Source organism: Salvelinus namaycush, chromosome 32 (assembly GCF_016432855.1).
Source record: "Salvelinus namaycush isolate Seneca chromosome 32, SaNama_1.0, whole genome shotgun sequence".
NCBI classification, from domain to species: domain Eukaryota; kingdom Metazoa; phylum Chordata; class Actinopteri; order Salmoniformes; family Salmonidae; genus Salvelinus; species Salvelinus namaycush.
The window spans coordinates 3,744,630-3,769,995 of record NC_052338.1 but is presented as its reverse complement, the minus strand read 5'-3'; the positions used below and the strand labels follow the sequence as shown (position 1 = coordinate 3,769,995).

Genomic DNA, 25,366 nt, shown 5'->3' with positions numbered 1-25,366 from the left:
TGAGCACTCTGGAGCAGGTTTTCATCAAGGATCTCTCTGTACTTTGCTCCGTTCATCTTTCCCTCTATCCTGACTAGTCTCCCAGTCCCTTCTGCTGAAAAACAAACCCACAGCATGATGCTGCCACCACCATGCTTCACCATAGGGATGGTGCCTGGTTTCCTCCAGACGTGACGCTTGGCATTCAGGACAAAGAGTTCAAAGAGTTGGTTTCATCAGACCGGAGAATCTTGTTTCTCATGGTCTGAGAGTCCTTTAGGTGCCTTTTGGCAAACTCCAAGAGGGCTATCATGTGCTTTTACTGAGGAGTGGCCTCCTTCTGGCAACTCTACCATAAAGACCTGATTGGTGGAGTGCTGCAGAGATGGTTGTTCTTCTGGAAGGTTCTCCCATCTCAGCAGAGGAACTCTAGAACTCTGTCAGGGTGACCATCGGGTTCATGGTCACCTTCTTGACCAAGGTCCTTCTCCCCCGATTACTCAGTTTGGCCGGGCGGTCAGCTCTAGAAGAGTCTTGATGGTTCCAAACTTTTTCCATTAAAGAATGATGGAGGCCAATGTGTTCTTGGGGACCTTCAATGCTGCAGAAATGTTTTGGTACCTTTGCCCAGATCTGTGCCTCGACACAATCCTGTCTCGGGACTCAACGGACAATTCCTTCAACCTCAAGGCTTGGTTTTTGCTCTGACATGCACTGTCAGCTGTGGGACCTTATATAGACAGGTGTGTGCTTTTCCAAATCATGTCAAATCAATGGAATTTACCACGTGACTCCAATCAAGTTGTAGAAACATCTCAAGGATGATCAATGGAAGCAAGATGCACCTGAGCTCAATTTCGAGTCTCATAGCAAAAGGTCTGAATACTTATGTAAATAAGCTAGCGCTGTTTTTTATTTTTAATACATTTGCAAAAATGTCTAAAAACCTGTTTTCACTTTGTCAGTATGGGGTATTGTGTGTAGATTGATGATATTTTATTTTATCCATTTTAGAATAAGGCTGTAACGTAACAAAATTTGCTAAAGGTCAAGGGGTCTGAATACTTTCCGAATGCACTGTACCGCAGCTAAGGGCTGTATCCAGGCACTCCACGTTGCATCGTGATTAAGAACAGGCCTTAGCCATGGTATATTGGCCATATACCACACCTCCTTGTGTCGTATTGCTTAATTAACCCATGTGACCTACTTGTGTGTATGTACTGACATGTAAATTGGAAAGTCTTTTTTTGTCTGTAACGTATTTTTCGACGAGCTGTCGCCATTTGCGTCGGCTAATGGGGATCCTAATGAATCAAACCATAATTTATTCACATTACTTTAGTATAATAACATATTTCAGTTGTGTATATTACATTTGCTTTATTTGATGACTATTGTTTCATTTCAAGTCATCATCTCGTCTCTATAGAGCTGCTGCCTATGCTGTTTGACAAAAACCCTATTATATAGTTCTTCAAAGTAAATATGGCATAATTTTACGAGCGCTAAATACCAACTATCAATCACTTAGATAATGTATTTTCAGCAAGAGCTAACTCACAAAGCAACAGCTGCTCTCTATATCACTTCACGATTGCACATTCATCTCTCTTCCCTAGCAGGCGTAAAAGAAACAGACTGGAGTAGTAGATGTGCAATGGATTATGGTCATTGTAGTTAACTACCACATTTTATGCGCTTAACTATGTAGAATATTGGCCTGTTGGAAATTCCAATCCCTATTTCATCGCACAGTTCAGGCTAGATTCGATTTATCTCTATGTAAATGTGCGCATTGAGCTCACGGGGGAAAAAAACGAAACAAAATGGAATTCAAATCATTTCACCAATTAGTTGTTTAAAAAACGAAAAATTCACCTACATTTCAGTTAATTGCTCAGCACTACTAAGGACATAGCGCCTAGGGGAGCAGGACATGTTTTACGTCAACACATACAGTTTTGGTGTTTGTTGTTTGTATAACCGGAGAGAGAATAACATGTGGGGCAAGATTGATGAGACTCCCTGGGAGGGAATAATTTTTAAAAATCAGTTTCATTCAGTTATCATTGATTCAATGAGATAAAAGAGACAGCGTAGAGGCAGAAATCAGTGAGCCAAAAACAGCCATAAGCGATGCATAAATGACCAAGTAGGAGCAGGCTGCAACATTTCACAGTTCTTCCTATACTCTTTTGTCTATTGTTGACTAGTGGAATGCCCGCATGGCTGGCGAAAGCGCTGTGGAACACGACAAGTTGAGAGACGGAAAGACAATTGAAGTGGTGGAGAGGAACATTAGGTCGGTCTGCCACTAGTTGCGTCACACATCCAAATACTGTCTGACGTCAGCGTGATAGTTTCGACAACCGTGGAAGGTAGCTTAAACCAAAAAAAAGAAAAAAAAATCGGGAACGGAAGGAAGGAAGGAAAAGTAAAGACTGGTCCGGCCATCAAGGTCAAATTAAAAACAACCATGACAACAGCAACAACAACATCAACAATAACAACATCAACAACAAAATCAAACTGAAAAACTAAAAAACTCTGGATCAGAGCGTCTCTTCATCTTTGGTATAAAAATGGCCATCCTTGGGCTGCATTTGATCCACAACTAGGAAAGACTACAGAAATTGTCAACAATTTCTTCTATTGCTTTTGCTCTGATTGGTTTAAACCGTAAGCTCCTGCTGTAGGCTATCTACGAAGTTTTATCACTGCAAGCATTTTTTTCCACCGTTTTTTTTGTTTGTTTTAGACTTTTTTTCTTCTTCTTTTTTTTTTTTTTTTGTTGCAGTGTGACAAGCAAAGCGGGCTAAAAACATCTTAAAGCTCATAAAAAAAAAGGTCAAATGTTGCAGATAAAAAAGCGCTAATGTCATCAACAGCAATCTTGCCATAAAATTATATAATTATGATAATAAAAAACAAGTTCAGCATTTGCAACAGACTGCCTTTTCTACGATGCAGTGTCTTTTTATCTCCTACTTCTGAATAATCTCTTCAAAGCTTCATCTTTTCCCCCTCTTTTCCTCGGCAGACATTTTGTTTTTTCTCTAACACTCAGTTACCTCTGACATAATTATTTATCAAAGTTTTCTTCTAATGAAGAAAAGAAAAAAACTCTTCTCTATTAAATCTGTACAGTTTATGTGATAGATCTTTTTTTTTTTTTTTATCTCTCTAGCTCAACTCCTGCAGTATCTTGTACCATCACAGTGGTCCAAGAGACTGATTTAGTTCGCTTTTTATTTTCAATGAGACGCCAGACTTAACTCTCTGTAAAAAGTCCTCTGACACCCTTAAAATTAAGGCCATGAAGATTCAAGAAAGAAAAACAGTTGTTTCGAATATATCTAGAAAACTAAAATTTTACAACGAGAAATCAAAAAAAAAAGAGTGAAAAGAAATCGTAGCTTAACATCTGAGGAAGACAATCTCTGTGTATCTCAAACTTTGACTCCCCTTTTTCTAATTACAAAATAAACCTCATCACCTACCTGCGCATTCAACATTTCAAATCGTTTTTGTATTTTTTGTACTTTTTTTTTTTCAGTTGAGAAATTTCTTGAAGAAACAACTCAAGCTCAAGCCCAGCCCACCAGGCATGTTCCCAGACTAAACATTTTCACCACTTTGCACTGTACCCAGCGACTCCACCCCCCCACCCCTCCTCTCTTCCAGGTATGAAATGGAAAAAAGTGTCTATTTTTTGGTGCCTGGGCAATCTGGAAGCAATCTCTCTTCTCTCCGCATTCTCAGTGCAGCCAAACCCTCTGTCTCAAGGCAACGCTGTCACAGGAATATTCTCCGCGCCGGTCGCTATCTAACAAGGAAGAGAACAACCACAATGAGAGAGAATAAAGGGACAATTCACCCAAATGACATATTGAATTAATTACCCTGTAGAATAAACAGTCTGTGGACACGGTATGACAGAATTTGAACCAGCGTCCAGGTAAACAAAACCAAAACCAAAGCACGGATTGTACCCTGTCCATACACTGCTTGGAGAGTAAGGAAACTAATATATAATTTGTAATTTGGGAAAACTATCCCTTTAAATTAGTCAACAGCTATAAAAACTCAATGTAAAAGAACAAAGCAGCAAATAGTCAGCTATAATATGGCAAAATAGTAGACAATGACAGCATAATATATGACAGGTATTAGTCATCGTAACCAAATAGTCCAGACTCCATAGTCATTATCGGCAATATGTGCTGCTAGTAAGTACAGTGGGGAAGTGTCAGCAGTACTCACTTGGACTGGTATGAGTAAGCAGTAACATGGTCACTTGAGCCATCCACCTGGATCTGCTGCTGCCCACTCACATCCTGCGATGAGGGGGCCACTGACTGAGGAGAAGCATCCGTGACCACTCCCTATGGGGACAAGAAGTGGGCGTGAGACAACCGGAAGTGACATCGGAACACAGGAGTGATGGTTGCTGATAATGGGCCTCTGTACGCCTATGTAGATATTCCATAAAAAATGTGTCATTTCCAGCTACAATAGTCATTTACAACATTAACAATGTCTACACTGTATTTCTGATCAATTTGATGTTATTTTAATGGACCAAAAAAATAGCTTTAGTTTCAAAAACAAGGACATTTCTAAGTGACCCCAAACTTTTGACTGGTAGTGTATGTCTCTGCATAATTATGTACCAAGCTGTTTAAAAAAAACTAAACCTATGGATCGTCATCATCGATTTCCTGAGTAATACTACAGTAACCTTGAGAGAGAAAAAAACAACAAGACTACATGTGAAAGGATATGGGCTTCAATTCCGTATTTACTCTAACCTCACTGATCGTCGGCCATCATGGTCTCATCTCTATCACGTTAACAAGACTTCAAGGATGCTCTCAACACCATGTTAATACATCACCCTCCGAGATACTCCTTGTCTACAGCTCATCTCAACAGTACAGATATATGATGGTGGCATTGAGGATGGAATAGGTCGAGAGGCAGCGAGAGAACCCCTGGGCTAACGCTGTGTCTCTGAGTCTCTCGTCTCTCTCTCTCTCTCTCTCTCGCTCTCCAGCCGGTGACTTTATGAAGGGCAGCTATCTCCTGATTATCTTCTCCTGTCTGGAGCTGGGGGAGATGGATGGTGGTGTCAGGGCGTTGTCGGCTGGGCAGCCGCTCGCTAACCAGAGGCCTGGGGCTGAGGAATGTGTGCGATGAGCACACGGGCCATCCGGGAGAGGGACAGCACCGCCGGCAGTGTGTCTCACTTCAGCGCCTGCCATCTGATACACGACTGATACTCCATTCGAATGGGCCGGAGCCGTCAGCCCTCCAGACAGCCGTACACACTCGTCATTTCTCAACGCGTGCCGGCCCGCTCTGAACTGCACGCTCGGCACACTCAACAGTAGCCGTGGCAACGTGTGCGTGGCAGTTTTTGAACCGAGCGGATGTTGCCGTGACCGTGTGTGTGTTTGTGCGTGTGCGTGTCCATCTGTGTGTGTGAGGGTGTGTATGCATTTCTGCCCTTAGGAGTGTATGTGTGTGCACATCCAGTGTGAGTATGTACATGCAATCTATGTGTACATCTGTGTATGTGTGTGTGTGTATCCATGTATCTCTGTGTGTGTCTGCGTCTGTGTTTTTTTTTGTTTATCCTTGTGGGTACCAGAAGTCTTCACAAGGATAGTAAAACAAGACAAAATCTGACAAGTGGGGACATTTCGCCGGTCCCCACAAGGATAAAGGCCATTTTAGGCTTAGCGGTTAGGTTTAATGTTAGGGTAAACAGGATCTTGAATGGAAATCAATTGTTCGGTCCCCACAAGGATATTAAAACAGACTGTGGCTCACTTACTTCAATGGGGACGGCTGTCTGAGGCACAGGAGTGTACTGAGGAATGTAGGTCCCTTGCATAGGCGCCCCGGCAGCCGCAGCAGTCATGTACTGGAACACACACACACACACACACACACACACACACACACACACACACACACACACACACACACACACACACACACACACACACACACACACACACACACACACACACACACACACACACACACACACACACACACACACACATCAACAACCTGTCATGTCTTGTCCTTTCCTCACTTCAACAACAATCAATTGATCACAGGAAACGGAAACAATAATCGATGCTAGTTCGTTATTAACAATCATGCCAAACTGTTGCGAAGGGACTGAACATTATAGATAAAACATCCTCCCAAGGATACCATATATTCAATTTACATGGGATCCACTCTGCAGGTCAAATACACCAGTTACTCATCTGCTATGTACACTGAGTGTACAAAACATTAAGAACACCTGCTCTTTCCATGACAGACTGACCAGGTGAAAGCTGTGGTACATTATTGATGTCACTTGTTAAATCCACTTCAATGTAGATGAAGGGGAGGAGACAGGTTAAAGAATCATTTTGAAGCCTTGAGACAATTGAGAAATGGATTGTGTGCCACTCAGAGGGTGAATGGGCAAGACAAAAGATTTAAGTGGCTTTGAATGGGGTATGGTATTTATTTTATTTATCCTTTATTTAACTGGGCAAGTCAGTTAAGAACAAATTCTTATTTACAATGACGGCCTACCCCGCGCAAACTCTAACCCAGACGACGCTGAGCCAATTGTGCGCCGCCTTATGGGACTCCCAATCACGGCCGGTGGTGATACAGCCTGGAAGTAGGTGCCAGGCGCACCGGTTTGTGTCAAGAACTGCAACGCTGCTGGGTTTTTCACACTCAACAGTTTCCAGAGTGTATCAAGAATGGTCCACCACCCAAAGAACATCCAACCAACTTGACACAACTGTGGGAAGCATTGGAGTCAAAATGGGCCAGCTTCCCTGCGGAACGCTTTCGACACCTTGTCCATGCCCCGATGAATTGAGGCTGTTCTGAGGGCAAAGTGTGTGTGTGGGGGGGGGGGGGGGGGTGTTGCAATCTCAATATTAGGAAGGTGCTCCTAATGTTTGGTATAGTCAGTGTATATATATATGTCCTTGTAATTCCCTTTCCATCCTTAGGAGGGCGCTGTGAGACGTACATATGTGTTTTTAACAGAGCTGTCTGACCATGGGAGGCTAGTGAGAGAGGGAACAGAGAGGAGAAAGCAGAGGCACTCTGCTGATCCTGGACTTCACAGGCAGGCAAATGCACCCTCCTAAGTGGGAGAGAGAGCAGAAACCAGAGGAGAGCAAAACAGAGCACTCAGATCACCCTGAGCGCTCGCTGCACGTGTGTTTTGGTGTACGTGTGCAAGTGTGTGTGTGTACGTGCATGTGTGTGCACCCCATGGCCTATATTCCATACCAGGCCTTTTAACAGAGCTGCAGGATGGCCATTTTACAGACGCGCTACATGCCGGGTTGGATGATAGCCACATGGCTTTATCATGCAAAAATAAATGAAGAGGCTATTAGGCCTTTGTGTGTGTGTTTGTGTGTGTGTGTTTGATTTGACAGTCTATGCTTTTTAATCAGCACATGCTTGTGTGTAGGATGTCTACACAATATTCAGATCAGTCTAAGCTCGCCCCTCCCCAGTGTACAGTACGTGTGTGTTTGTGTGAGAGAGGCTTTTAGCAATAATGCCTGAAAATCCCTCATAATAAAAACCCAGCCGGGTTGCCTCGCCTCTTCCGGTTTCTTTTCCTGTTTTTAACAGGAAAAGGAAGGACGATTCTTTTCTCTTTCTCCCTCGTTTCTTTGCCACCCTCCCAGTGATGAAACGCGTGGCAGTGGCCCCGTCTCTTGGCCCGGCGCCGGTGGAGTGTCATTACCGGCAGCGGCGCTAATGGATCGGGTACGGCTCCGCTGCGCAGCGCTAATGAGAGGAGTTAAAGGCCACGGACACGGGTGATTAACTTACCCCTCTCCTCTCCCTGCTGCGGAGGGCCACCGACACCCTGGGAGGACGGGTGCGGAGGGAGAGGAAGATGGTAGTGGGAGGGAGGGGAAGATGGTAGGGGGAGGGAGGGGGAAGGCCGGGGGGATGTGGGGGAGTTGTCACACTTTGGATGGGGTGAGATGGCACGTCTGACTCTCTCTCTCTTGGTTCTCCCCTCTCTCTCCCTCCCTCTCACTCTTTCCCTCATTCTCTCTGTCTTTCTCTTCCAGTCCAGAATCCGCTAGAAGAGGGCTATCACATTCACTGTGTGACCTTCTCTGCTCTGGCGAACGGCACCCGTTGCATACCAATTCCTCAGGGCCTTTTGTCCCTCCCCGTAATCCATTAGTTATTCTACCACCTCACCTGTGAAGAAGGCATGAAAGCAAATGGAGGGGAGCGGAACTTAATTAGCGATATCAAAACCGATGTGTCAAGCAGAGACGGGCTTTTGAAATGTTATATCTCTCTGTAGCTTGAAAAGGGGGCTTAATAAAGGAACGTCTTCAGCCTCTCTGACCTTTCCGTTAACCCATTTACATGACCCTGACTTCACAGTCCCCAGCGCCCTGACATGTCAGGAGTTGACAGGGAGAGCTGACAGCGCGTGTAAAGTTAGTGGAATAATTGGCTTAAATGAGCAAGATCATTTTGGCCAGTTCATTTTGGCATTACCGCTTGCGGGGGTCATGTTTAGGCCAAATGAAGGTTCTCTAATTGTAGTATAGATAGTGGAATTGTGCACACACACACGCGCACACACACACACACACACACACGCGCACACACGCGCACACACACACACACACCAAGCCTCGAGCAGATGGCGTGTTTGATGAGCGCGAGGCGGCCTCGGCCTGTGTTCTTAACGAGGGTGGCGTGAGTGGACTTCGTAAGGATCCCTCTCACTGTACTATCCACACAGCCAAGAGCACCAGTGGGGTGCGGGCAAGACAACTCCCTCTCTATCTGTCCGTCTACAGTACATACCGGGTCCCGGCAGCAACTCGCTGTAGGCAATTTAATGGTGGCACAACATCAGAATGGATACTGATGAGTTCCAATTTTGAGATATTCATAAGATTTGCATCTTCCCTGCAGGGCATTACTAGCCTGGTGGAACCAGCCTGCTTGCTGCACTCACCGTTCTATTTCACTTCACTTATGCGTCTGGGCTTAATACAACAGATGAGCATTTGTATGCAGAGAGAGTGGCGCTTGTGGCCATCCGTACAGAGATGGATGTGTAATTGAAGAATAAAGAAGACATATGCTATTGAAATCTCTTTGCTGTGCCCTTGCACAGTACTCCCACCACACCAGGTGAAAAATATACCATACAAACCCACTCCATTACTAGCACAGTCATACTGTACAACAGGATGCCCACTCTATCCATGCTCATACAACGTCTATGAGGGATGAGGGCTCAGACTAGTCTTGGTTCGTCGCTGTTATCCACATAGACATAGAATTACTAGACCGGGAATCCATTTCTATGCTTATTTCCATTTATCCAGAGCCACATCTCAGTCATATTAGGAAAGTCAGTGCTAGTTAGAATAGCACCTCCCAGCTGTGTGGAGGATGGGTTCTAGCAGCAGCCTGTCTGCTTCTCCAGTCTGATCCAGTGTTAACCTGTAGGAGGGTGAGCCTCAGAACCCGTCGCCCGGAGGTACATCGCCGCTCCCCGGGAGGATAAAGGGACAGCATGGAGCGCTAATCCCTCTTACTGGGGACCGAGTCCACCGAGTTGACCAGCGACCTGTCTATCAGCCACTGTCGCCATGACGACCAGAGCTGGATGTGAATGATAGCTTAGGGGAAGGAAGGTCGCCTCTTGTCATGTCCCAACTGTGTCACTGTGTTAAAGGCACTGTCAGATTGAAATATGAAAGGCAGAATCTAACAAACGGGTGAGGGCCATTGGCAGAATAACATACATGAAAAGTAGCAATGTCAAGCATTTGAAACAATATCTAGGAATGCCAAACGGAAAACAAGAACGAGACAACAACGTTGACAAAGTGAGTTGAGGTTACCACCACATTTTGATAGCAGAGTAGAACTGTGTTGACCTTCAGGACCGTTTCGTAATGAGGAACTGTCCTCACCACCGTTTAACGGGTGCCGACATTCCTGTACTCATTCTTTACCGTAAAAACACGTCCGTTTTCCCGGAAACCTACGGTCACCGCTCCTGGGCCAGAATGGGAACACTTAGTTATTTCCTTTGGGAGAAAAAAAAAGCCACAGCCATGTAACCACAGGGACTTTGAGAACAGCCAAAAGTATTCTGAGGTGTGGCGGCCATTTTGGTTGTTGACTGTGAGGACAGACAGGTGCTCGCTGAGGCTTTCATAGGCCAGAGCAGCATGAATGACATGACATAAAATGACATGAATGACATGACATAAAACAGAACCATTTGAAATCATAGAAATATGCCTAGTCATATAGACCTGTTTCCACAGGTTTTTTCCTGTGAAGCAACCATAAAAGGGGCTTTCGCATCTGGCTCTGGAACACATATTAAGAAGACACATGGCTTCTTGCCAATAGATTTTCAGGGCATTGCATGCTATATGCAGAACACATAATCGTCTACATACAGTGCAGTGCCTCAGGGCTGTAGTAGGGTAGAACGGAGCTTTACATTTTTATTCATCACACATCAAAACCCATCAACGTAGATTCACCCGCTCCAATCCTGCCTGTTAGCACAGCTGGGAGAGATTAGGGTCATTCTTTCATCCCAGAGCCAACATGGCGTCGCAGTTGCTGACAACTCACCTGGAAACACATGGTGCCGGCGGTGACTGTACAATACCGCACTGTTTCAATCACACGATACACTCAAGACACAGTGCTGGAGCAAACTAAGCCCCCTCTGCCCCTGGAGACATAGGGTTAGAGCAGGAAGTGGAGGACTGGATAGTGTATGCCACCTCTAAATCTCCTGACACACGGGGGGGTGGGGGGGTTCCTTTTTAAGGGGGAAAGCAGGAAGCTGGTTGGAGTGATATGGTTGATGTGTGATTTAGTGGGTTAGAGGAGTCATAATATCGCCTGGTGTTCACAGTGAGGCTCGTTGTTCGAGTGCAGAAAGAATTTAATTCACCGGTGCCATGTCGACCCTTAGACATAGATATTGCTGCTGTAGATACTGCATTGACCGTAGAATCCTGTACTATTAGATAAGGATATGAACACTACAGTGAACCAAATCAGGCGCTGATACTGTTCAGTACAGAGTTGAGAGTGATACTACAGTATGTGGCTTGAGTCGATATAACGATATAGCTATGCCCCTGATATAGTCCGTGAAAGATAGTATTTTCCTTGAGTAGAGATGTAGGCTTTCAGAGAAATACGATTTTAGGGAGAATGTACCGCACACCCAGAGCTGATTGGTGAAGGTGCTGGAGGCAGAAGGCAAAACTGGAGAAACAGGAAAAATGCAAAAATGCCAGTCAGATGCAAATATCTTTCCCACTGTTGTTTGTGGAGATATGATCTGAGGAAGGTCGACTGACCGAAACCTCATCCACAATTAAAAGAGACGTTTTCCTGTTTCTCCAGAGAATATTAGTAGATACGGTCCCATGTGACTCGGTCGGTAGAGCATGACTCTTACAACACCAAGGGTCGTGGGTTCGATTTCTGCTGGGGCCACCCATGCGAAAAATCTATGCACGCATGACTGTAAGACGCTTTGGATGAAAGCATCTACTATTTATATATTAGATACAGGAGACATGGTACTAAAGATAGCGGCCGTCTCAGAGTGATATTATTGGACGTGAATAGGATATATGGGGGGTACAACGGTACATTCTCAAAGTGATATGATTTAGCTCAAGTAGATGACCCTGGATGGGTCCATGGGTGGTACAGTACTCACACTTCCTGTAGTGCCCAGGGACAGATGGTTCATCTGCTGGGAGAGTGGGCCCATCATGTTGGCAGGCTGCATGGACATGGTGTGGTCCATGGCTGGGGTGATCACTGCACCCTGAGGGAGGGGAGAGGGGGAAGAGGGGAATAGAGGGCATGTTAAGGCAATGGTGCCAATCGGTGGGCGAAGAACAAAGTAGCATTTTATACATCAATAGGTTGTTGCGCATCGGCGCAGCAGAGCATCACAGAGTCAATACCGGCCGTTGATGTTGCCGACGTACTGTACACGACTGATTCATGGATTGTCTGTAGTCAGCACACATCTCTTCCCCTCATGCTATTGCGACGCGTGTAGCCCTAACAGGCGGCTCAGTAGCGGTAACATGTTCTTTTTCATGAAGCTCTCTGGATGGAACAAGAGGGAATGTGAAGAATTCATGGCTGCTCTTTCATCGCCTTGTCACGGAGCGAGTTGCTTCTCGCTTCTCTCTACCAGCCAAACCTCTGGAGTGAGGCATTCAGAAACAAAGCCTTTTTCCTTGGCTCTGACTCCTTCCTCTTTTACTCGCTTTTCCCTCGCTAATTTGTCTACTGTGTCTATCTGTCTTCCTGTGTGTGTGTGTGTGTGTGTGTCTACACCCTGCTGGTGACTGTGTGGGACGATTGGAGAACAAACTGAGCAGACATGGCCTGTCAGAATCGCTGAGGCTGTCTCCTCCCTGGCGTTCAGAACACTGCTGCTGTGTGGCAGGCCGCTCTCTTTCTCGCTTCCTCTCTCTTTCGCTCTCCCATCCCTCTCTCTCTCTTCTCTCGCTTTCATTTTCCCTCTCATTCGTTTTCCCTTCCTCTTTTGTTTTCCTCTTTCTCTCTCTCTCTCCTATTTTTCTCTCTATAGCTCTCTCTCTCCTGCCTCTCTCTCGCCTGTCTTTCTCTCTCTCGCCCATCTCGCCCATCTCTCCACTCCCCCCCCCCCCCCCCCTCTGCACGATTGCAAGGCCCAATCCCTCCCGGAGTTTCATCTCAGCAAGAAAGAAGGGAAGGCGGGCTGGAGAGAGGAGGGTGGAGGAGGGTAATGGAAAAGCGGGTGACAGGAGAGAGAGAGATTGGGAGATAAGGGAGAGGGATAAACTGAGAGAGAGAGAGAGATGGGGGATAGAGGAGTGGGGGAGTTAGATGGATATTGGGAGACAGAAAAAGGTGAAGAAGATGGATTGAGGGAGAGACAGGACAGAGCTAAGGATACCTGTAACCGATTCAGCGGCTGACAATGCTTTTATAATGGGAAACGGAGAGGAACGGAAGGGCTTAATTCACAGACGTGTCAGGGAGAGTTAAGCCGATTTATGATTTCGATTTTCTGTGTTTGCGAGAGTGTGTGTGTGTGTGTGTGTGTGTGTGTGTGTCTGTCTGTCTGTCTGTCTGTCTGTCTGTCTGTCTGTCTGTCTGTCTGTCTGTCTGTGTGTCTGTGTGTGTGTGTGTGTGTGTGTGTGTGTGTGTGTGTGTGTGTGTGTGTGTGTGTGTGAGTCCAAGGAGAGCCAGCAAAAGAGATGAGAATGATTTGTCTTGTTTGTGTGTGTGTGTTTGTGTGTGTGTTCAAGAACGATATACTAGATAATATATATTCATGAGAATCTGATATGTATGAGGACGTGTTTTTGAGTCTATATTCAATTACTGTTTGTGTCGGTGTGTGTGTATGTCATACTGAGTGTGTGTGTCATACTGAGTGTGTATGTCATACTGAGTGTTTGTGTATGTCATACTGAGTGTGTGTGTATGTCATACTGAGTGTGTGTGTATGTCATACTGAGTGTGTATGTCATACTGAGTGTGTGTGTGTGTCATACTGAGTGTGTGTGTGTCATACTGAGTGTGTATGTCATAATGAGTGTGTATGTCATACTGAGTGTGTATGTCATACTGAGTGTGTGTGTCTATGTCATACTGAGTGTGTATGTCATACTGAGTGTGTGTGTCTATGTCATACTGAGTGTGTATATCATACTGAGTGTGTGTGTCTATGTCATACTGAGTGTGTATGTCATACTGAGTGTGTGTGTCTATGTCATACTGAGTGTTTATATCATACTGAGTGTGTGTGTCTATGTCATACTGAGTGTGTATGTCATACTGAGTGTGTATGTCATACTGAGTGTGTGTGTGTATGTCATACTGAGTGTGTGTGTCTATGTCATACTGAGTGTGTATGTCATACTGAGTGTGTGTGTCTATGTCATACTGAGTGTGTATGTCATACTGAGTGTGTGTGTGTATGTCATACTGAGTGTGTGTGTCATACTGAGTGTGTGTGTATGTCATACTGAGTGTGTGTGTCTATGTCATACTGAGTGTGTCTATGTCATACTGAGTGTGTGTGTCTATGTCATACTGAGTGTGTATGTCATACTGAGTGTGTGTGTATGTCATACTGAGTGTGTGTGTCTATGTCATACTGAGTGTGTGTCTATGTCATACTGAGTGTGTGTCTATGTCATACTGAGAGTGTGTGTCTATGTCATACTGAGTGTGTGTCTATGTCATACTGAGTGTGTGTCTATGTCATACTGAGTGTGTGTGTGTGTCATGCTGAGTGTGTGTGTGTATGTCATACTGAGTGTGTGTCTATGTCATACTGAGTGTGTGTCTATGTCATACTGAGTGTGTGTGTGTATGTCATACTGAGTGTGTGTGTGTATGTCATACTGAGTGTGTGTGTCTATGTCATACTGAGTGTTTGTGTATGTCATACTGAGTGTTTGTGTATGTCATACTGAGTGTGTGTCTATGTCATACTGAGTGTGTGTGTCTATGTCATACTGAGTGTGTATATCATACTGAGTGTGTGTGTCTATGTCATACTGAGTGTGTATGTCATACTGAGTGTGTGTGTATGTCATACTGAGTGTGCGTGTCTATGTCATACTGAGTGTGCGTGTCTATGTCATACTGAGTGTGTGTCTATGTCATACTGAGTGTGTGTGTCTATGTCATACTGAGTGTGTGTGTCTATGTCATACTGAGTGTGTATGTCATACTGAGTGTGTGTGTCTATGTCATACTGAGTGTGTATGTCATACTGAGTGTGTGTTTCTATGTCATACTGAGTGTGTATGTCATACTGAGTGTGTGTGTCTATGTCATACTGAGTGTGTATGTCATACTGAGTGTGTATGTCATTCTGAGTGTGTGTGAGTGTGTATGTCATACTGAGTGTGTGTGTGTGTGTGTCATACTGAGTGTGTGTGTGTGTGTGTCATACTGAGTGTGTATGTCATACTGAGTGTGTGTGTGTGTGTCATACTGAGTGTGTGTGTCTATGTCATACTGCGTGTGTGTGTCTATGTCATACTGAGTGTGTATGTCATACTGAGTGTGTATGTCATACTGAGTGTGTGTGTGTGTCATACTGAGTGTGTATGTCATACTGAGTGTGTGTCTATGTCATACTGAGTGTGTGTGTCTATGTCATACTGCGTGTGTGTGTCTATGTCATACTGTGTGTGTGTGTCTATGTCATACTGAGTGTGTATGTCATACTGAGTGTGTGTGTGTGTGTGTCATACTGAGTGTGTGTGTGTCATACTGAGTGTGTATGTCATACTGAGTGTGTGTGTCTGTCATGCTGAGTGTGTGTGTATGTCATACTGAGAGTGTGTGCATCTGTATGGCATACTGAGTGTGTATGTGTGTCATACTGAGTGTGTGTGTGTATATCATACTGAGAGTGTGTGCATCTGTATGGCATACTGAGTGTGTGTGTATCATACTGAGTGTGTGTGTGTGTATATCATACTGAGTGTGTGTGCGTCTGTATGGCATACTGAGTGTGTGTGTATGTCATACTGAGTGAGTGTGTGTATGTCATACTGAGTGTGTATGTGTGTCATACTGAGTGTGTATGTCATACTGAGTGTGTATGTCATACTGAGTGTGTATGTCATACTGAGTGTGTGTGTCTATGTCATACTGAGTGTGTATGTCATACTGAGTGTGTGTGTCTATGTCATACTGAGTGTGTATGTCATACTGAGTGTGTGTGTCTATGTCATACTGAGTGTGTATGTCATACTGAGTGTGTGTGTATGTCATACTGAGTGTGTATGTCATACTGAGTGTGTGTGTCTATGTCATACTGAGTGTGTATGGCATACTGAGTGTGTGTCTATGTCATACTGAGTGTGTGTGTCTATGTCATACTGAGTGTGTATGTCATACTGAGTGTGTGTGTATGTCATACTGAGTGTGTGTGTCTATGTCATACTGAGTGTGTGTCTATGTCATACTGAGTGTGTGTGTCTATGTCATACTGAGTGTGTGTCTATGTCATACTGAGTGTGTGTCTATGTCATACTGAGTGTGTGTGTGTATGTCATACTGAGTGTGTGTCTATGTCATACTGAGTGTGTGTCTATGCCATACTGAGTGTGTGTGTGTATGTCATACTGAGTGTGTGTGTGTATGTCATACTGAGTGTGTGTGTCTGTCATACTGAGTGTTTGTGTATGTCATACTGAGTGTTTGTGTATGTCATACTGAGTGTGTGTCTATGTCATACTGAGTGTGTGTGTCTATGTCATACTGAGTGTGTATATCATACTGAGTGTGTGTGTCTATGTCATACTGAGTGTGTATGTCATACTGAGTGTGTGTGTATGTCATACTGAGTGTGTGTCTATGTCATACTGAGTGTGTGTCTATGTCATACTGAGTGTGTGTGTCTATGTCATACTGAGTGTGTGTCTATGTCATACTGAGTGTGTGTGTCTATGTCATACTGAGTGTGTGTGTCTATGTCATACTGAGTGTGTATGTCATACTGAGTGTGTGTGTCTATGTCATACTGAGTGTGTATGTCATACTGAGTGTGTGTGTCTATGTCATACTGAGTGTGTATGTCATACTGAGTGTGTGTGTCATACTGAGTGTGTATGTCATTCTGAGTGTGTGTGAGTGTGTATGTCATACTGAGTGTGTGTGTGTGTGTGTGTCATACTGAGTGTGTATGTCATACTGAGTGTGTGTGTGTGTCATACTGAGTGTGTATGTCATACTGAGTGTGTGTGTCATACTGAGTGTGTCTGTCATACTGAGAGTGTGTGTGTGTATGTCATACTGAGTGTGTGTGTGTGTGTGTGTCATACTGAGAGTGTGTGCGTGTGTATGTCATACTGAGTGTGTGTGTATCATACTGAGTGTGTATGTCATACTGTGTGTGTATGTCATACTGAGTGTGTGTGTGTATGTCATACTGCGTGTGTGTGTCTATGTCATACTGAGTGTGTATGTCATACTGAGTGTGTATGTCATACTGAGTGTGTGTGTGTGTGTGTCATACTGAGTGTGTATGTCATACTGAGTGTGTGTGTGTGTGTGTCATACTGAGTGTGTATGTCATACTGAGTGTGTGTGTCTGTCATGCTGAGTGTGTGTGTATGTCATACTGAGAGTGTGTGCATCTGTATGGCATACTGAGTGTGTGTGTATCATACTGAGTGTGTGTGTGTGTATATCATACTGAGTGTGTGTGCGTCTGTATGGCATACTGAGTGTGTGTGTATGTCATACTGAGTGAGTGTGTGTATGTCATACTGAGTGTGTATGTCATACTGAGTGTGTATGTGTGTCATACTGAGTGTGTATGTCATACTGAGTGTGTGTGTGTATGTCATACTGAGTGTGTGTGTCTATGTCATACTGAGTGTGTATGTCATACTGAGTGTGTGTGTCTATGTCATACTGAGTGTGTATATCATACTGAGTGTGTGTGTCTATGTCATACTGAGTGTGTATGTCATACTGAGTGTGTGTGTATGTCATACTGAGTGTTTATATCATACTGAGTGTGTGTGTCTATGTCATACTGAGTGTGTATGTCATACTGAGTGTGTGTGTCTATGTCATACTGAGTGTGTATGTCATACTGAGTGTGTGTGTATGTCATACTGAGTGTTTATATCATACTGAGTGCGTATGTCTATGTCATACTGAGTGTTTATATCATACTGAGTGTGTGTGTCTATGCCATACTGAGTGTGTATGTCATACTGAGTGTGTATGTCATACTGAGTGTGTATGTCATACTGAGTGTGTGTGTGTATGTCATACTGAGTGTGTGTGTCTATGTCATACTGAGTGTGTATGTCATACTGAGTGTGTGTGTCTATGTCATACTGAGTGTGTATGTCATACTGAGTGTGTGTGTCTATGTCATACTGAGTGTGTATGTCATACTGAGTGTGTGTGTCTATGTCATACTGAGTGTGTGTCTATGTCATACTGAGTGTGTGTGTGTATGTCATACTGAGTGTGTGTGTGTATGTCATACTGAGTGTGTGTGTGTGTATGTCATACTGAGTGTGTGTGTCTATGTCATACTGAGTGTTTGTGTATGTCATACTGAGTGTTTGTGTATGTCATACTGAGTGTGTGTCTATGTCATACTGAGTGTGTGTGTCTATGTCATACTGAGTGTGTATATCATACTGAGTGTGTGTGTCTATGTCATACTGAGTGTGTATGTCATACTGAGTGTGTGTGTATGTCATACTGAGTGTGTGTCTATGTCATACTGAGTGTGTGTCTATGTCATACTGAGTGTGTGTGTCTATGTCATACTGAGTGTGTGTCTATGTCATACTGAGTGTGTGTGTCTATGTCATACTGCGTGTGTGTGTCTATGTCATACTGAGTGTGTATGTCATACTGAGTGTGTGTGTCTATGTCATACTGAGTGTGTATGTCATACTGAGTGTGTGTGTCTATGTCATACTGAGTATGTATGTCATACTGAGTGTGTGTGTCATACTGAGTGTGTATGTCATTCTGAGTGTGTGTGAGTGTGTATGTCATACTGAGTGTGTGTGTGTGTGTGTGTGTGTGTCATACTGAGTGTGTGTGTGTGTGTGTCATACTGAGTGTGTATGTCATACTGAGTGTGTGTGTGTGTGTGTGTCATACTGAGTGTGTATGTCATACTGAGTGTGTGTGTCATACTGAGTGTGTCTGTCATACTGAGAGTGTGTGTGTGTATGTCATACTGAGTGTGTGTGTGTGTGTGTGTGTATGTCATACTGAGAGTGTGTGCGTGTGTATGTCATACTGAGTGTGTGTGTATCATACTGAGTGTGTATGTCATACTGTGTGTGTATGTCATACTGAGTGTGTGTGTGTGTATGTCATACTGCGTGTGTGTGTCTATGTCATACTGAGTGTGTATGTCATACTGAGTGTGTATGTCATACTGAGTGTGTGTGTGTGTGTGTGTGTGTCATACTGAGTGTGTATGTCATACTGAGTGTGTGTGTGTGTGTGTGTGTGTCATACTGAGTGTGTATGTCATACTGAGTGTGTGTGTCTGTCATGCTGAGTGTGTGTGTATGTCATACTGAGAGTGTGTGCATCTGTATGGCATACTGAGTGTGTGTGTATCATACTGAGTGTGTGTGTGTGTATATCATACTGAGTGTGTGTGTGTGTATATCATACTGAGTGTGTGTGCGTCTGTATGTCATACTGAGTGAGTGTGTGTATGTCATACTGAGTGTGTATGTCATACTGAGTGTGTATGTGTGTCATACTGAGAGTGTGTGCATCTGTATGGCATACTGAGTGTGTGTATACCATACTGAGTGTGTATGTGTGTCATACTGAGTGTGTATGTCATACTGAGTGTGTGTGTATCATACTGAGTGTGTGTGTGTGTATATCATACTGAGTGTGTGTGCGTCTGTATGGCATACTGAGTGTGTGTGTATCATACTGAGTGTGTGTGTGTGTATATCATACTGAGTGTGTGTGTATGTCATACTGAGTGAGTGTGTGTATCTCATACTGAGTGTGTATGTGTGTGTATGTCATATTGAGTGTGTATGTGTGTCATACTGAGTGTGTATGTGTGTGTATGTCATACTGAGTGTGTATGTGTGTCATACTGAGTGTGTGTGTCATACGGACTGTGTGTGTGTGTGTATCATACTGAGTGTGTGTGTATGTCACACTGACTGTGTGTGTATACTGAGTGTGTGTGTGTGTCATACTGAGTGTGTGTGTATGTCACACTGACTGTGTGTGTGTATACTGAGTGTGTGTGGGTTGCTAACAGGAGAAGCAGATAAACTGTAGCTAGTTAGTTAAAGATGGCGAGGTGTCAGACATCAAGGCTGTTAGACGGGCTGTAATGCCCCCGTTCTGATGTGCAGCAGGCTTTACAGACAAACCCCTGATTGAGCTGGCTAACTGTAACTGGCCCCTAATACCAGGATTGCCCACCTTCATAATGTATGTATTGTGCACCACCACCAAAGCACCCGCAGAGGAAAAAAAGGTTAGGCTACTGGTGTTTGGGAAATTGCACAAGTCATTCAGTGATAGTGTGTGTGTGTGTGTGTGTTTATGGTGAGCAGCATGCTATTTCAGATAGTCTTTGTGTGCTGCCTTCCATGGCTGCACCAGGTTCCAAGGCCTCGGGCACCTTTCCAGGCTTGTAAGCCCTAAGACGGGAGGCTGGATTGTGGAGTCTATTTCTCTAATCCACAACATGAATCCCACCTAGGGCTATCAGACAGGTCTGCCCTTGCTTTGCAGCAGCCTGCCTACGAGACCCCAGGTGGTGAAGGCTAAGACACAAGTCTGAGGTACAACAATGACCCACTGTGACAGGAGGTGTTGGATTTTTTTTTTTTTTGACTACGCCTAGAGATCCTCCCCTATCTCATTTTCCAGAGGGTCCTTAATGAACAAAAACCACAGAGAGTGACCGAACTGAAACAAAAGAAACGATGAGACAAACTGAGACAAATACAGAGACTATAAGCATTTCAAAAAGATCTTCACACAATATACTGCAGCAGTGGGGCAGTATCATACTAAATTATGTGTTAGCGGACACACCGATGACCCCACAAGTGAACAAAAAAGCCATTTAGGCATGCCCACACTGACTGTGATATGCTCTGGCGAGACTACCTCACCGCCCCCAGATGTGCGTTGGCTGCAGCAGCCGCCCTGACCGTCACAGCACTTTTACGACATGCCTCTGACTGTCTCACTGTCCCATGCGAGTGCCTGGAAACTCTGGCGTGGTGATTTACAACGTCGGGGATGGCAGCGGTTGCCGTGGTAATGCGTAGCAAAAACAAAAACGCTGGCTCGGCGTTCCCTGAAGCCGCCTTGGAATCTGTGTGGGGCTTTGATTTGAATCTAATGTCAGAGTCAGAGCAATTGATGTTTTATGGAGGTGGAAGAAATAGCATGGGGAATGAACACATTTCTCCACATTGATCTTGTAGAATCAAAATGTAATGTATTGTCTGACAAAACATGCCGCGTTCAACACTACAAGCCAGTAAAACATCAATATCACTAATAATATCAATACTAATCTGATCCCAGATCCGTTTGTGCTTTTGCCTTATACGCCATTGTTATTATCAAACCAAATGTTCGGCATGACAATTCCATTAGGAGTTGGCAAGAGAGCAGACACAGGCTATATCTGTACATCTTCTATACACCAAACCAACAGTCGACAACTCAGAACAGACATCAACCGTTGCAACCATATTTGCTGGCAGCGACACAGTAGCTGAAGGGAAAACCAGCAGAGCCATTTTTACGGAATGCGCACGCACACAATGAGAGCAGCTCAAGGACAACCGGAGACCAGGCCGAGGCCCAGGCTCAAATTCTGCCAACGAAATTCATAACATAACGTTCTCCCCCTGAACCAAAGTGTATCATACAGCGGGATGATTCAGTGCTTCCCATGAAGGGAGACAGTTAAGGTTTGAAGTGGCTGCAAGAAAGACCGACTACGTTACAACGCAGAGGAATTCAGTGAACATGGTGTAACTTCTACTGAACAAACATGAAATACATACTAAAACAGCATACTGGAGTGAGCACATATATCAAGGGTGCATACTGCATATCAGTCACTTGGGAAAATCAACAATGTTGCAGTTGGCTAGTTTAATCTGCTGCAGTAGTTTGGCAGAGTGGAGTGTGTGTGTTTGCCTGTGTGCATCTTAATGTGTGTTTGCTGTAGCAGGGGCCGTGTGAAACTGGCTAGGATTCTAAACTGCATTTTTTTTTTTTTTTTATCCAAAATAAATATATCCTACCGTTAGAGTGTCAGTTAGTCAAATTTCTGCCCTGTTAGAGCTGCCCTGGTCAACTGTAAGTGCTGTTATTTTGAAGTAGAAACGTCTCGGAGCAACAGCGGCTCAGCCACGAATTGGTAGGCCACACAAGCTCACAGAACGGGACTGCCGAGTGCTGAAGCGCGTAGCGAGTTAAAATCGTCTGTCCTTGGATGCAATCCTCACTACCAAGTTCCAAACTGCCTCTGAAAGCAACTTCAGCACAAGAACTGTTCGTCGGGAGCTTCAGGAAATGGGTTTCCATGGCTGAGCAGCCGCACGCACACAAGCCTAAGATCCCCATGTGCAATGTCAAGCGTCGGCGGGAACGGTGTAAAGCCCGCCGCCATTGGGTTCTGGAGCCGTGGAAACGCGTTCTTTGGAGTGATGAATCATGCTTCACCGTCTGGCAGTACGACGGACGAATCTGGGTTTGGCGGATGCCAAGAGAACGCTACCTGTCCCAATGCATAGTGCAAACTGTAAAGTTTGGTGGAGGAGGAATAATGGTCTGGGGCTGTTTTTCATGGTTTCTGGCTTGGCCCCTTAGTTCCAGTGAAGGGAAATATTAACGCTACAGCATACAATGACATTCTAGACGATTGTGTGCATCCAACTTTGTGGCAACAGTTTGGGGAAGGCCCTTTCCTGTTTCAGCATGACAATGCGCCCGTGCACAAAGCGAGGCCCATACAGAAATGGTTTGTCTAGATTGGAGTGGAAGAACTTGACTGGCTTGCACAGAGCCTTAACCTCGACCCCATCAAAATCCTTTGGGATGAATTGGAATGCCGACTGCGAGTCAGGCCTAATCGCCAAACATCAGTGCCTGACCTCACTATTGCTCTTGTGGTTGAATGGAAGCAAGTAACCGCAGAAATGTTCCAACATCTAGTGGAAAGCCTTCCCAGAAGAGTGGAGGCTGTTATAGCAGCAAAGGGGAGACCAACTCCATATTAATGGTCAGGATGTTGGAATGAGATGTTTGACGAGCAGGTGTCCACATACTTTTGGTCATGTAGCGTATCTTAGTGCACTGACAGACAATTTTGATCATTTAAACAAAACAAAAAAGGCTTGATAGGGTAAGATAAATTCTTATTTCATGTTATTTGATCCTAATAAGACATCTTACCAAGACAAATTATCTTAGTGCTCTGGCAGATAATTTTGCTTACTTAAAAAAAGGCTTGAAAAAGGCTTGAAACAAGTCAGAATATCTTAGAACAATACAAATGATCTTTATGTATTTTCCGGATAAGCTAAATCATCGCACTCACCAAGAAAATGCATTGACTAGTTTTTAGTTGAACTCAACTCAAGCAATTTTAACTTCATTACCTCAATACAATAACATCTAGGTAACACTAACATTGTTTGCAGTGTAGTCTACTCAACTACCCCAGGTCTGCTGCTGACTGATCTACTGCAGGCATTACCTCACAGCCCAAGTACTGCTGGCAACACCACCCTCCCAGCTGGCATGTACACCACACCACAGCTTCAAAGAACCTCAGTACTGGAAGGGACAGGTGAGAGTGCGAGAGATGAAGAGAGAGAGCGAGAGAGAGAGAGGAGTGAGAGAGAGAGGAGATGGAGTGAGACAGGAGATGGAGAAGAGAGAGAGAGGAGGAGACAGTGTGAGAGAGAATGATACAGGGAAAGATAATACGGAGAGAGAGAGAGAAAAAGTGAAGGACTGGGAGAGAAAGAAGCGAGTTGAAGCCGGGTTTTTTTTTTGAAAACAAGCTGTCATTTTTCTTTTGAAGATTTCGCTCTAAGCACTTCTCGCCCAAGGATACACACATTTCTGCAAACTGTTTGTCTTTTCATTTGTCCCTCTCTCTCCCCATCTCCTAACAAAGCGCAACGCTGAGGGATAGAGCACTCGGGCTACGGTTGTCAAACTCAATCCAGTGAGATAAACAAGATGCACTGCTGTTTCCTACCATGTCACAGCAGCCCGCAAACTCTTAACTCAAAGAGCACTTTCAATTCTCACTTATCGTGTAACTCCTTCAAAATTCTAACTGCCACCGACAGCAGCACACTAGCATACCTGGGTTCACAGAGTATTCAAAATCATTTTTGTCTAATGTAGTCTGGCCCAGGGGTGCGAAAACTGAAGTGACGACCCGCCCTTGCTGCCTCTGCCTGCCTAGCCCGGCTCCCCTCTCTCCACCGGGTTTCTCTGCCTCTGACCCTATTACGGGGGCTGAGTCACTGGCTTACTAGTGCTCTTCCATGCCGTCCCTAGGAAGGGTGCGTCACATCGTGCCAGGCCTTTTCCCGCTATACTCGACTTGAGAGGGTTGAATCTGTGACGTGATCTCCTTGAGCAGCTTGTGCGGTGGAGGAGAGCTTCGTGGGCTTTACTCAGCCTTGTCTCAGGGTAGTACGTCGGTGGTCTGTTGATATCCCTGTAGTGGTGTGGGGGCTGTGCTTTGGCAAAGTGGGTGGGGTTATATCCTGCCTGGTTTGCCCTGTCTGGGGGTATCGTCGGACAGGGCCACAGCGTCCGCTGACCCCCAACGTCTCAGCCTCCATTATCTATGCTGCAATAGTCTCTGTGCCAGGGGGCTAGGGTCAGCCATGCTCGGTTATGAAAAGCCAACTGACATTTACTCCTGAGCTACTGACCTGTTGCAACATGTGTGATTATTATTTGACCCTGCTGGTCACCTATGAACGTTTGAACATCTTGAAGAACGATCTGGCCTTAATGGCCATGTACTCTTGTAATGTCCACCCGACACAGCCAGAACAGGAACCCAGGTCTGCGCTCTAGTGTAGTCATTCTGATTGGTTGTGGCAATGTCCTCTCCCTTTACCACGCTCCGCCGCCTCCATATTGCGCAGACACCAGGCGAACACTCCCCCCAGAATGGCCCACTGGTTAAACATGCTGTGCACGCCAACAGCCCCAAATTGCAGCACAATCAATTGGTTTAATACTTGAAGTAGCCCCTGAACGCTAGGCTAGCACGCTCCGCTAGTTTAATGTGTTTCATTGGATCGGCGGCACGGGGGGGGACGACCACAATGTGGCCAGGTACAGGAAGAATACAAGTGCAGACATAAGGAGACAGGTTGGGTGGTGGTCAAGTGGAGGGAGGTTGAAGGGGGGGCAGCTGGGGTTAGGGCATGGGCACTGGGCGGTCTGGTGGACTGTGGATGCAGCGCCATTGGAACAAGGCCATAAGGAGAGAGGAAGACGCTGCTCCCTCTATAGGGAGGGAGCAGAGGGGACGCTACTGTATTTCAACTGTTTTCTTTTTATTTAACCTTTATTCATACAGGTTTTTCTCATTGAGATAACATCTCTTTTCCAAGAGAGACCTGGTCCAATAGCAGCACCTATTCTATTATAGGCCATGCCAATAGTCACAATAGAAGACTATAGATTAAGGGACTTACAGATACCTCATATGGTTTATGCAAGA

The 25,366-nt window shown here is 44.9% G+C and overlaps 1 protein-coding gene across 2 annotated transcripts in view; it reads right to left on the bottom strand.

Moving 5' to 3' along the window:
* Nucleotides 1-3,137: 3,137 nt before the first annotated feature.
* The window catches only part of LOC120027325 (RNA-binding motif, single-stranded-interacting protein 3-like), a 214,997-nt gene continuing 192,768 nt past the window's right edge, over nucleotides 3,138-25,366 (bottom strand). For both annotated transcript variants that reach the window (XM_038972244.1, XM_038972245.1), the window contains 4 exons: nucleotides 11,789-11,899; nucleotides 5,822-5,911; nucleotides 4,246-4,367; nucleotides 3,138-3,808 (listed from right to left, as the gene is read on the bottom strand). In XM_038972244.1, the coding sequence (XP_038828172.1) occupies nucleotides 3,805-3,808; nucleotides 4,246-4,367; nucleotides 5,822-5,911; nucleotides 11,789-11,899 (327 nt within the window). In that variant the 3' untranslated portion in view covers nucleotides 3,138-3,804. The remainder of the gene's footprint in view (nucleotides 3,809-4,245; nucleotides 4,368-5,821; nucleotides 5,912-11,788; nucleotides 11,900-25,366) is intronic.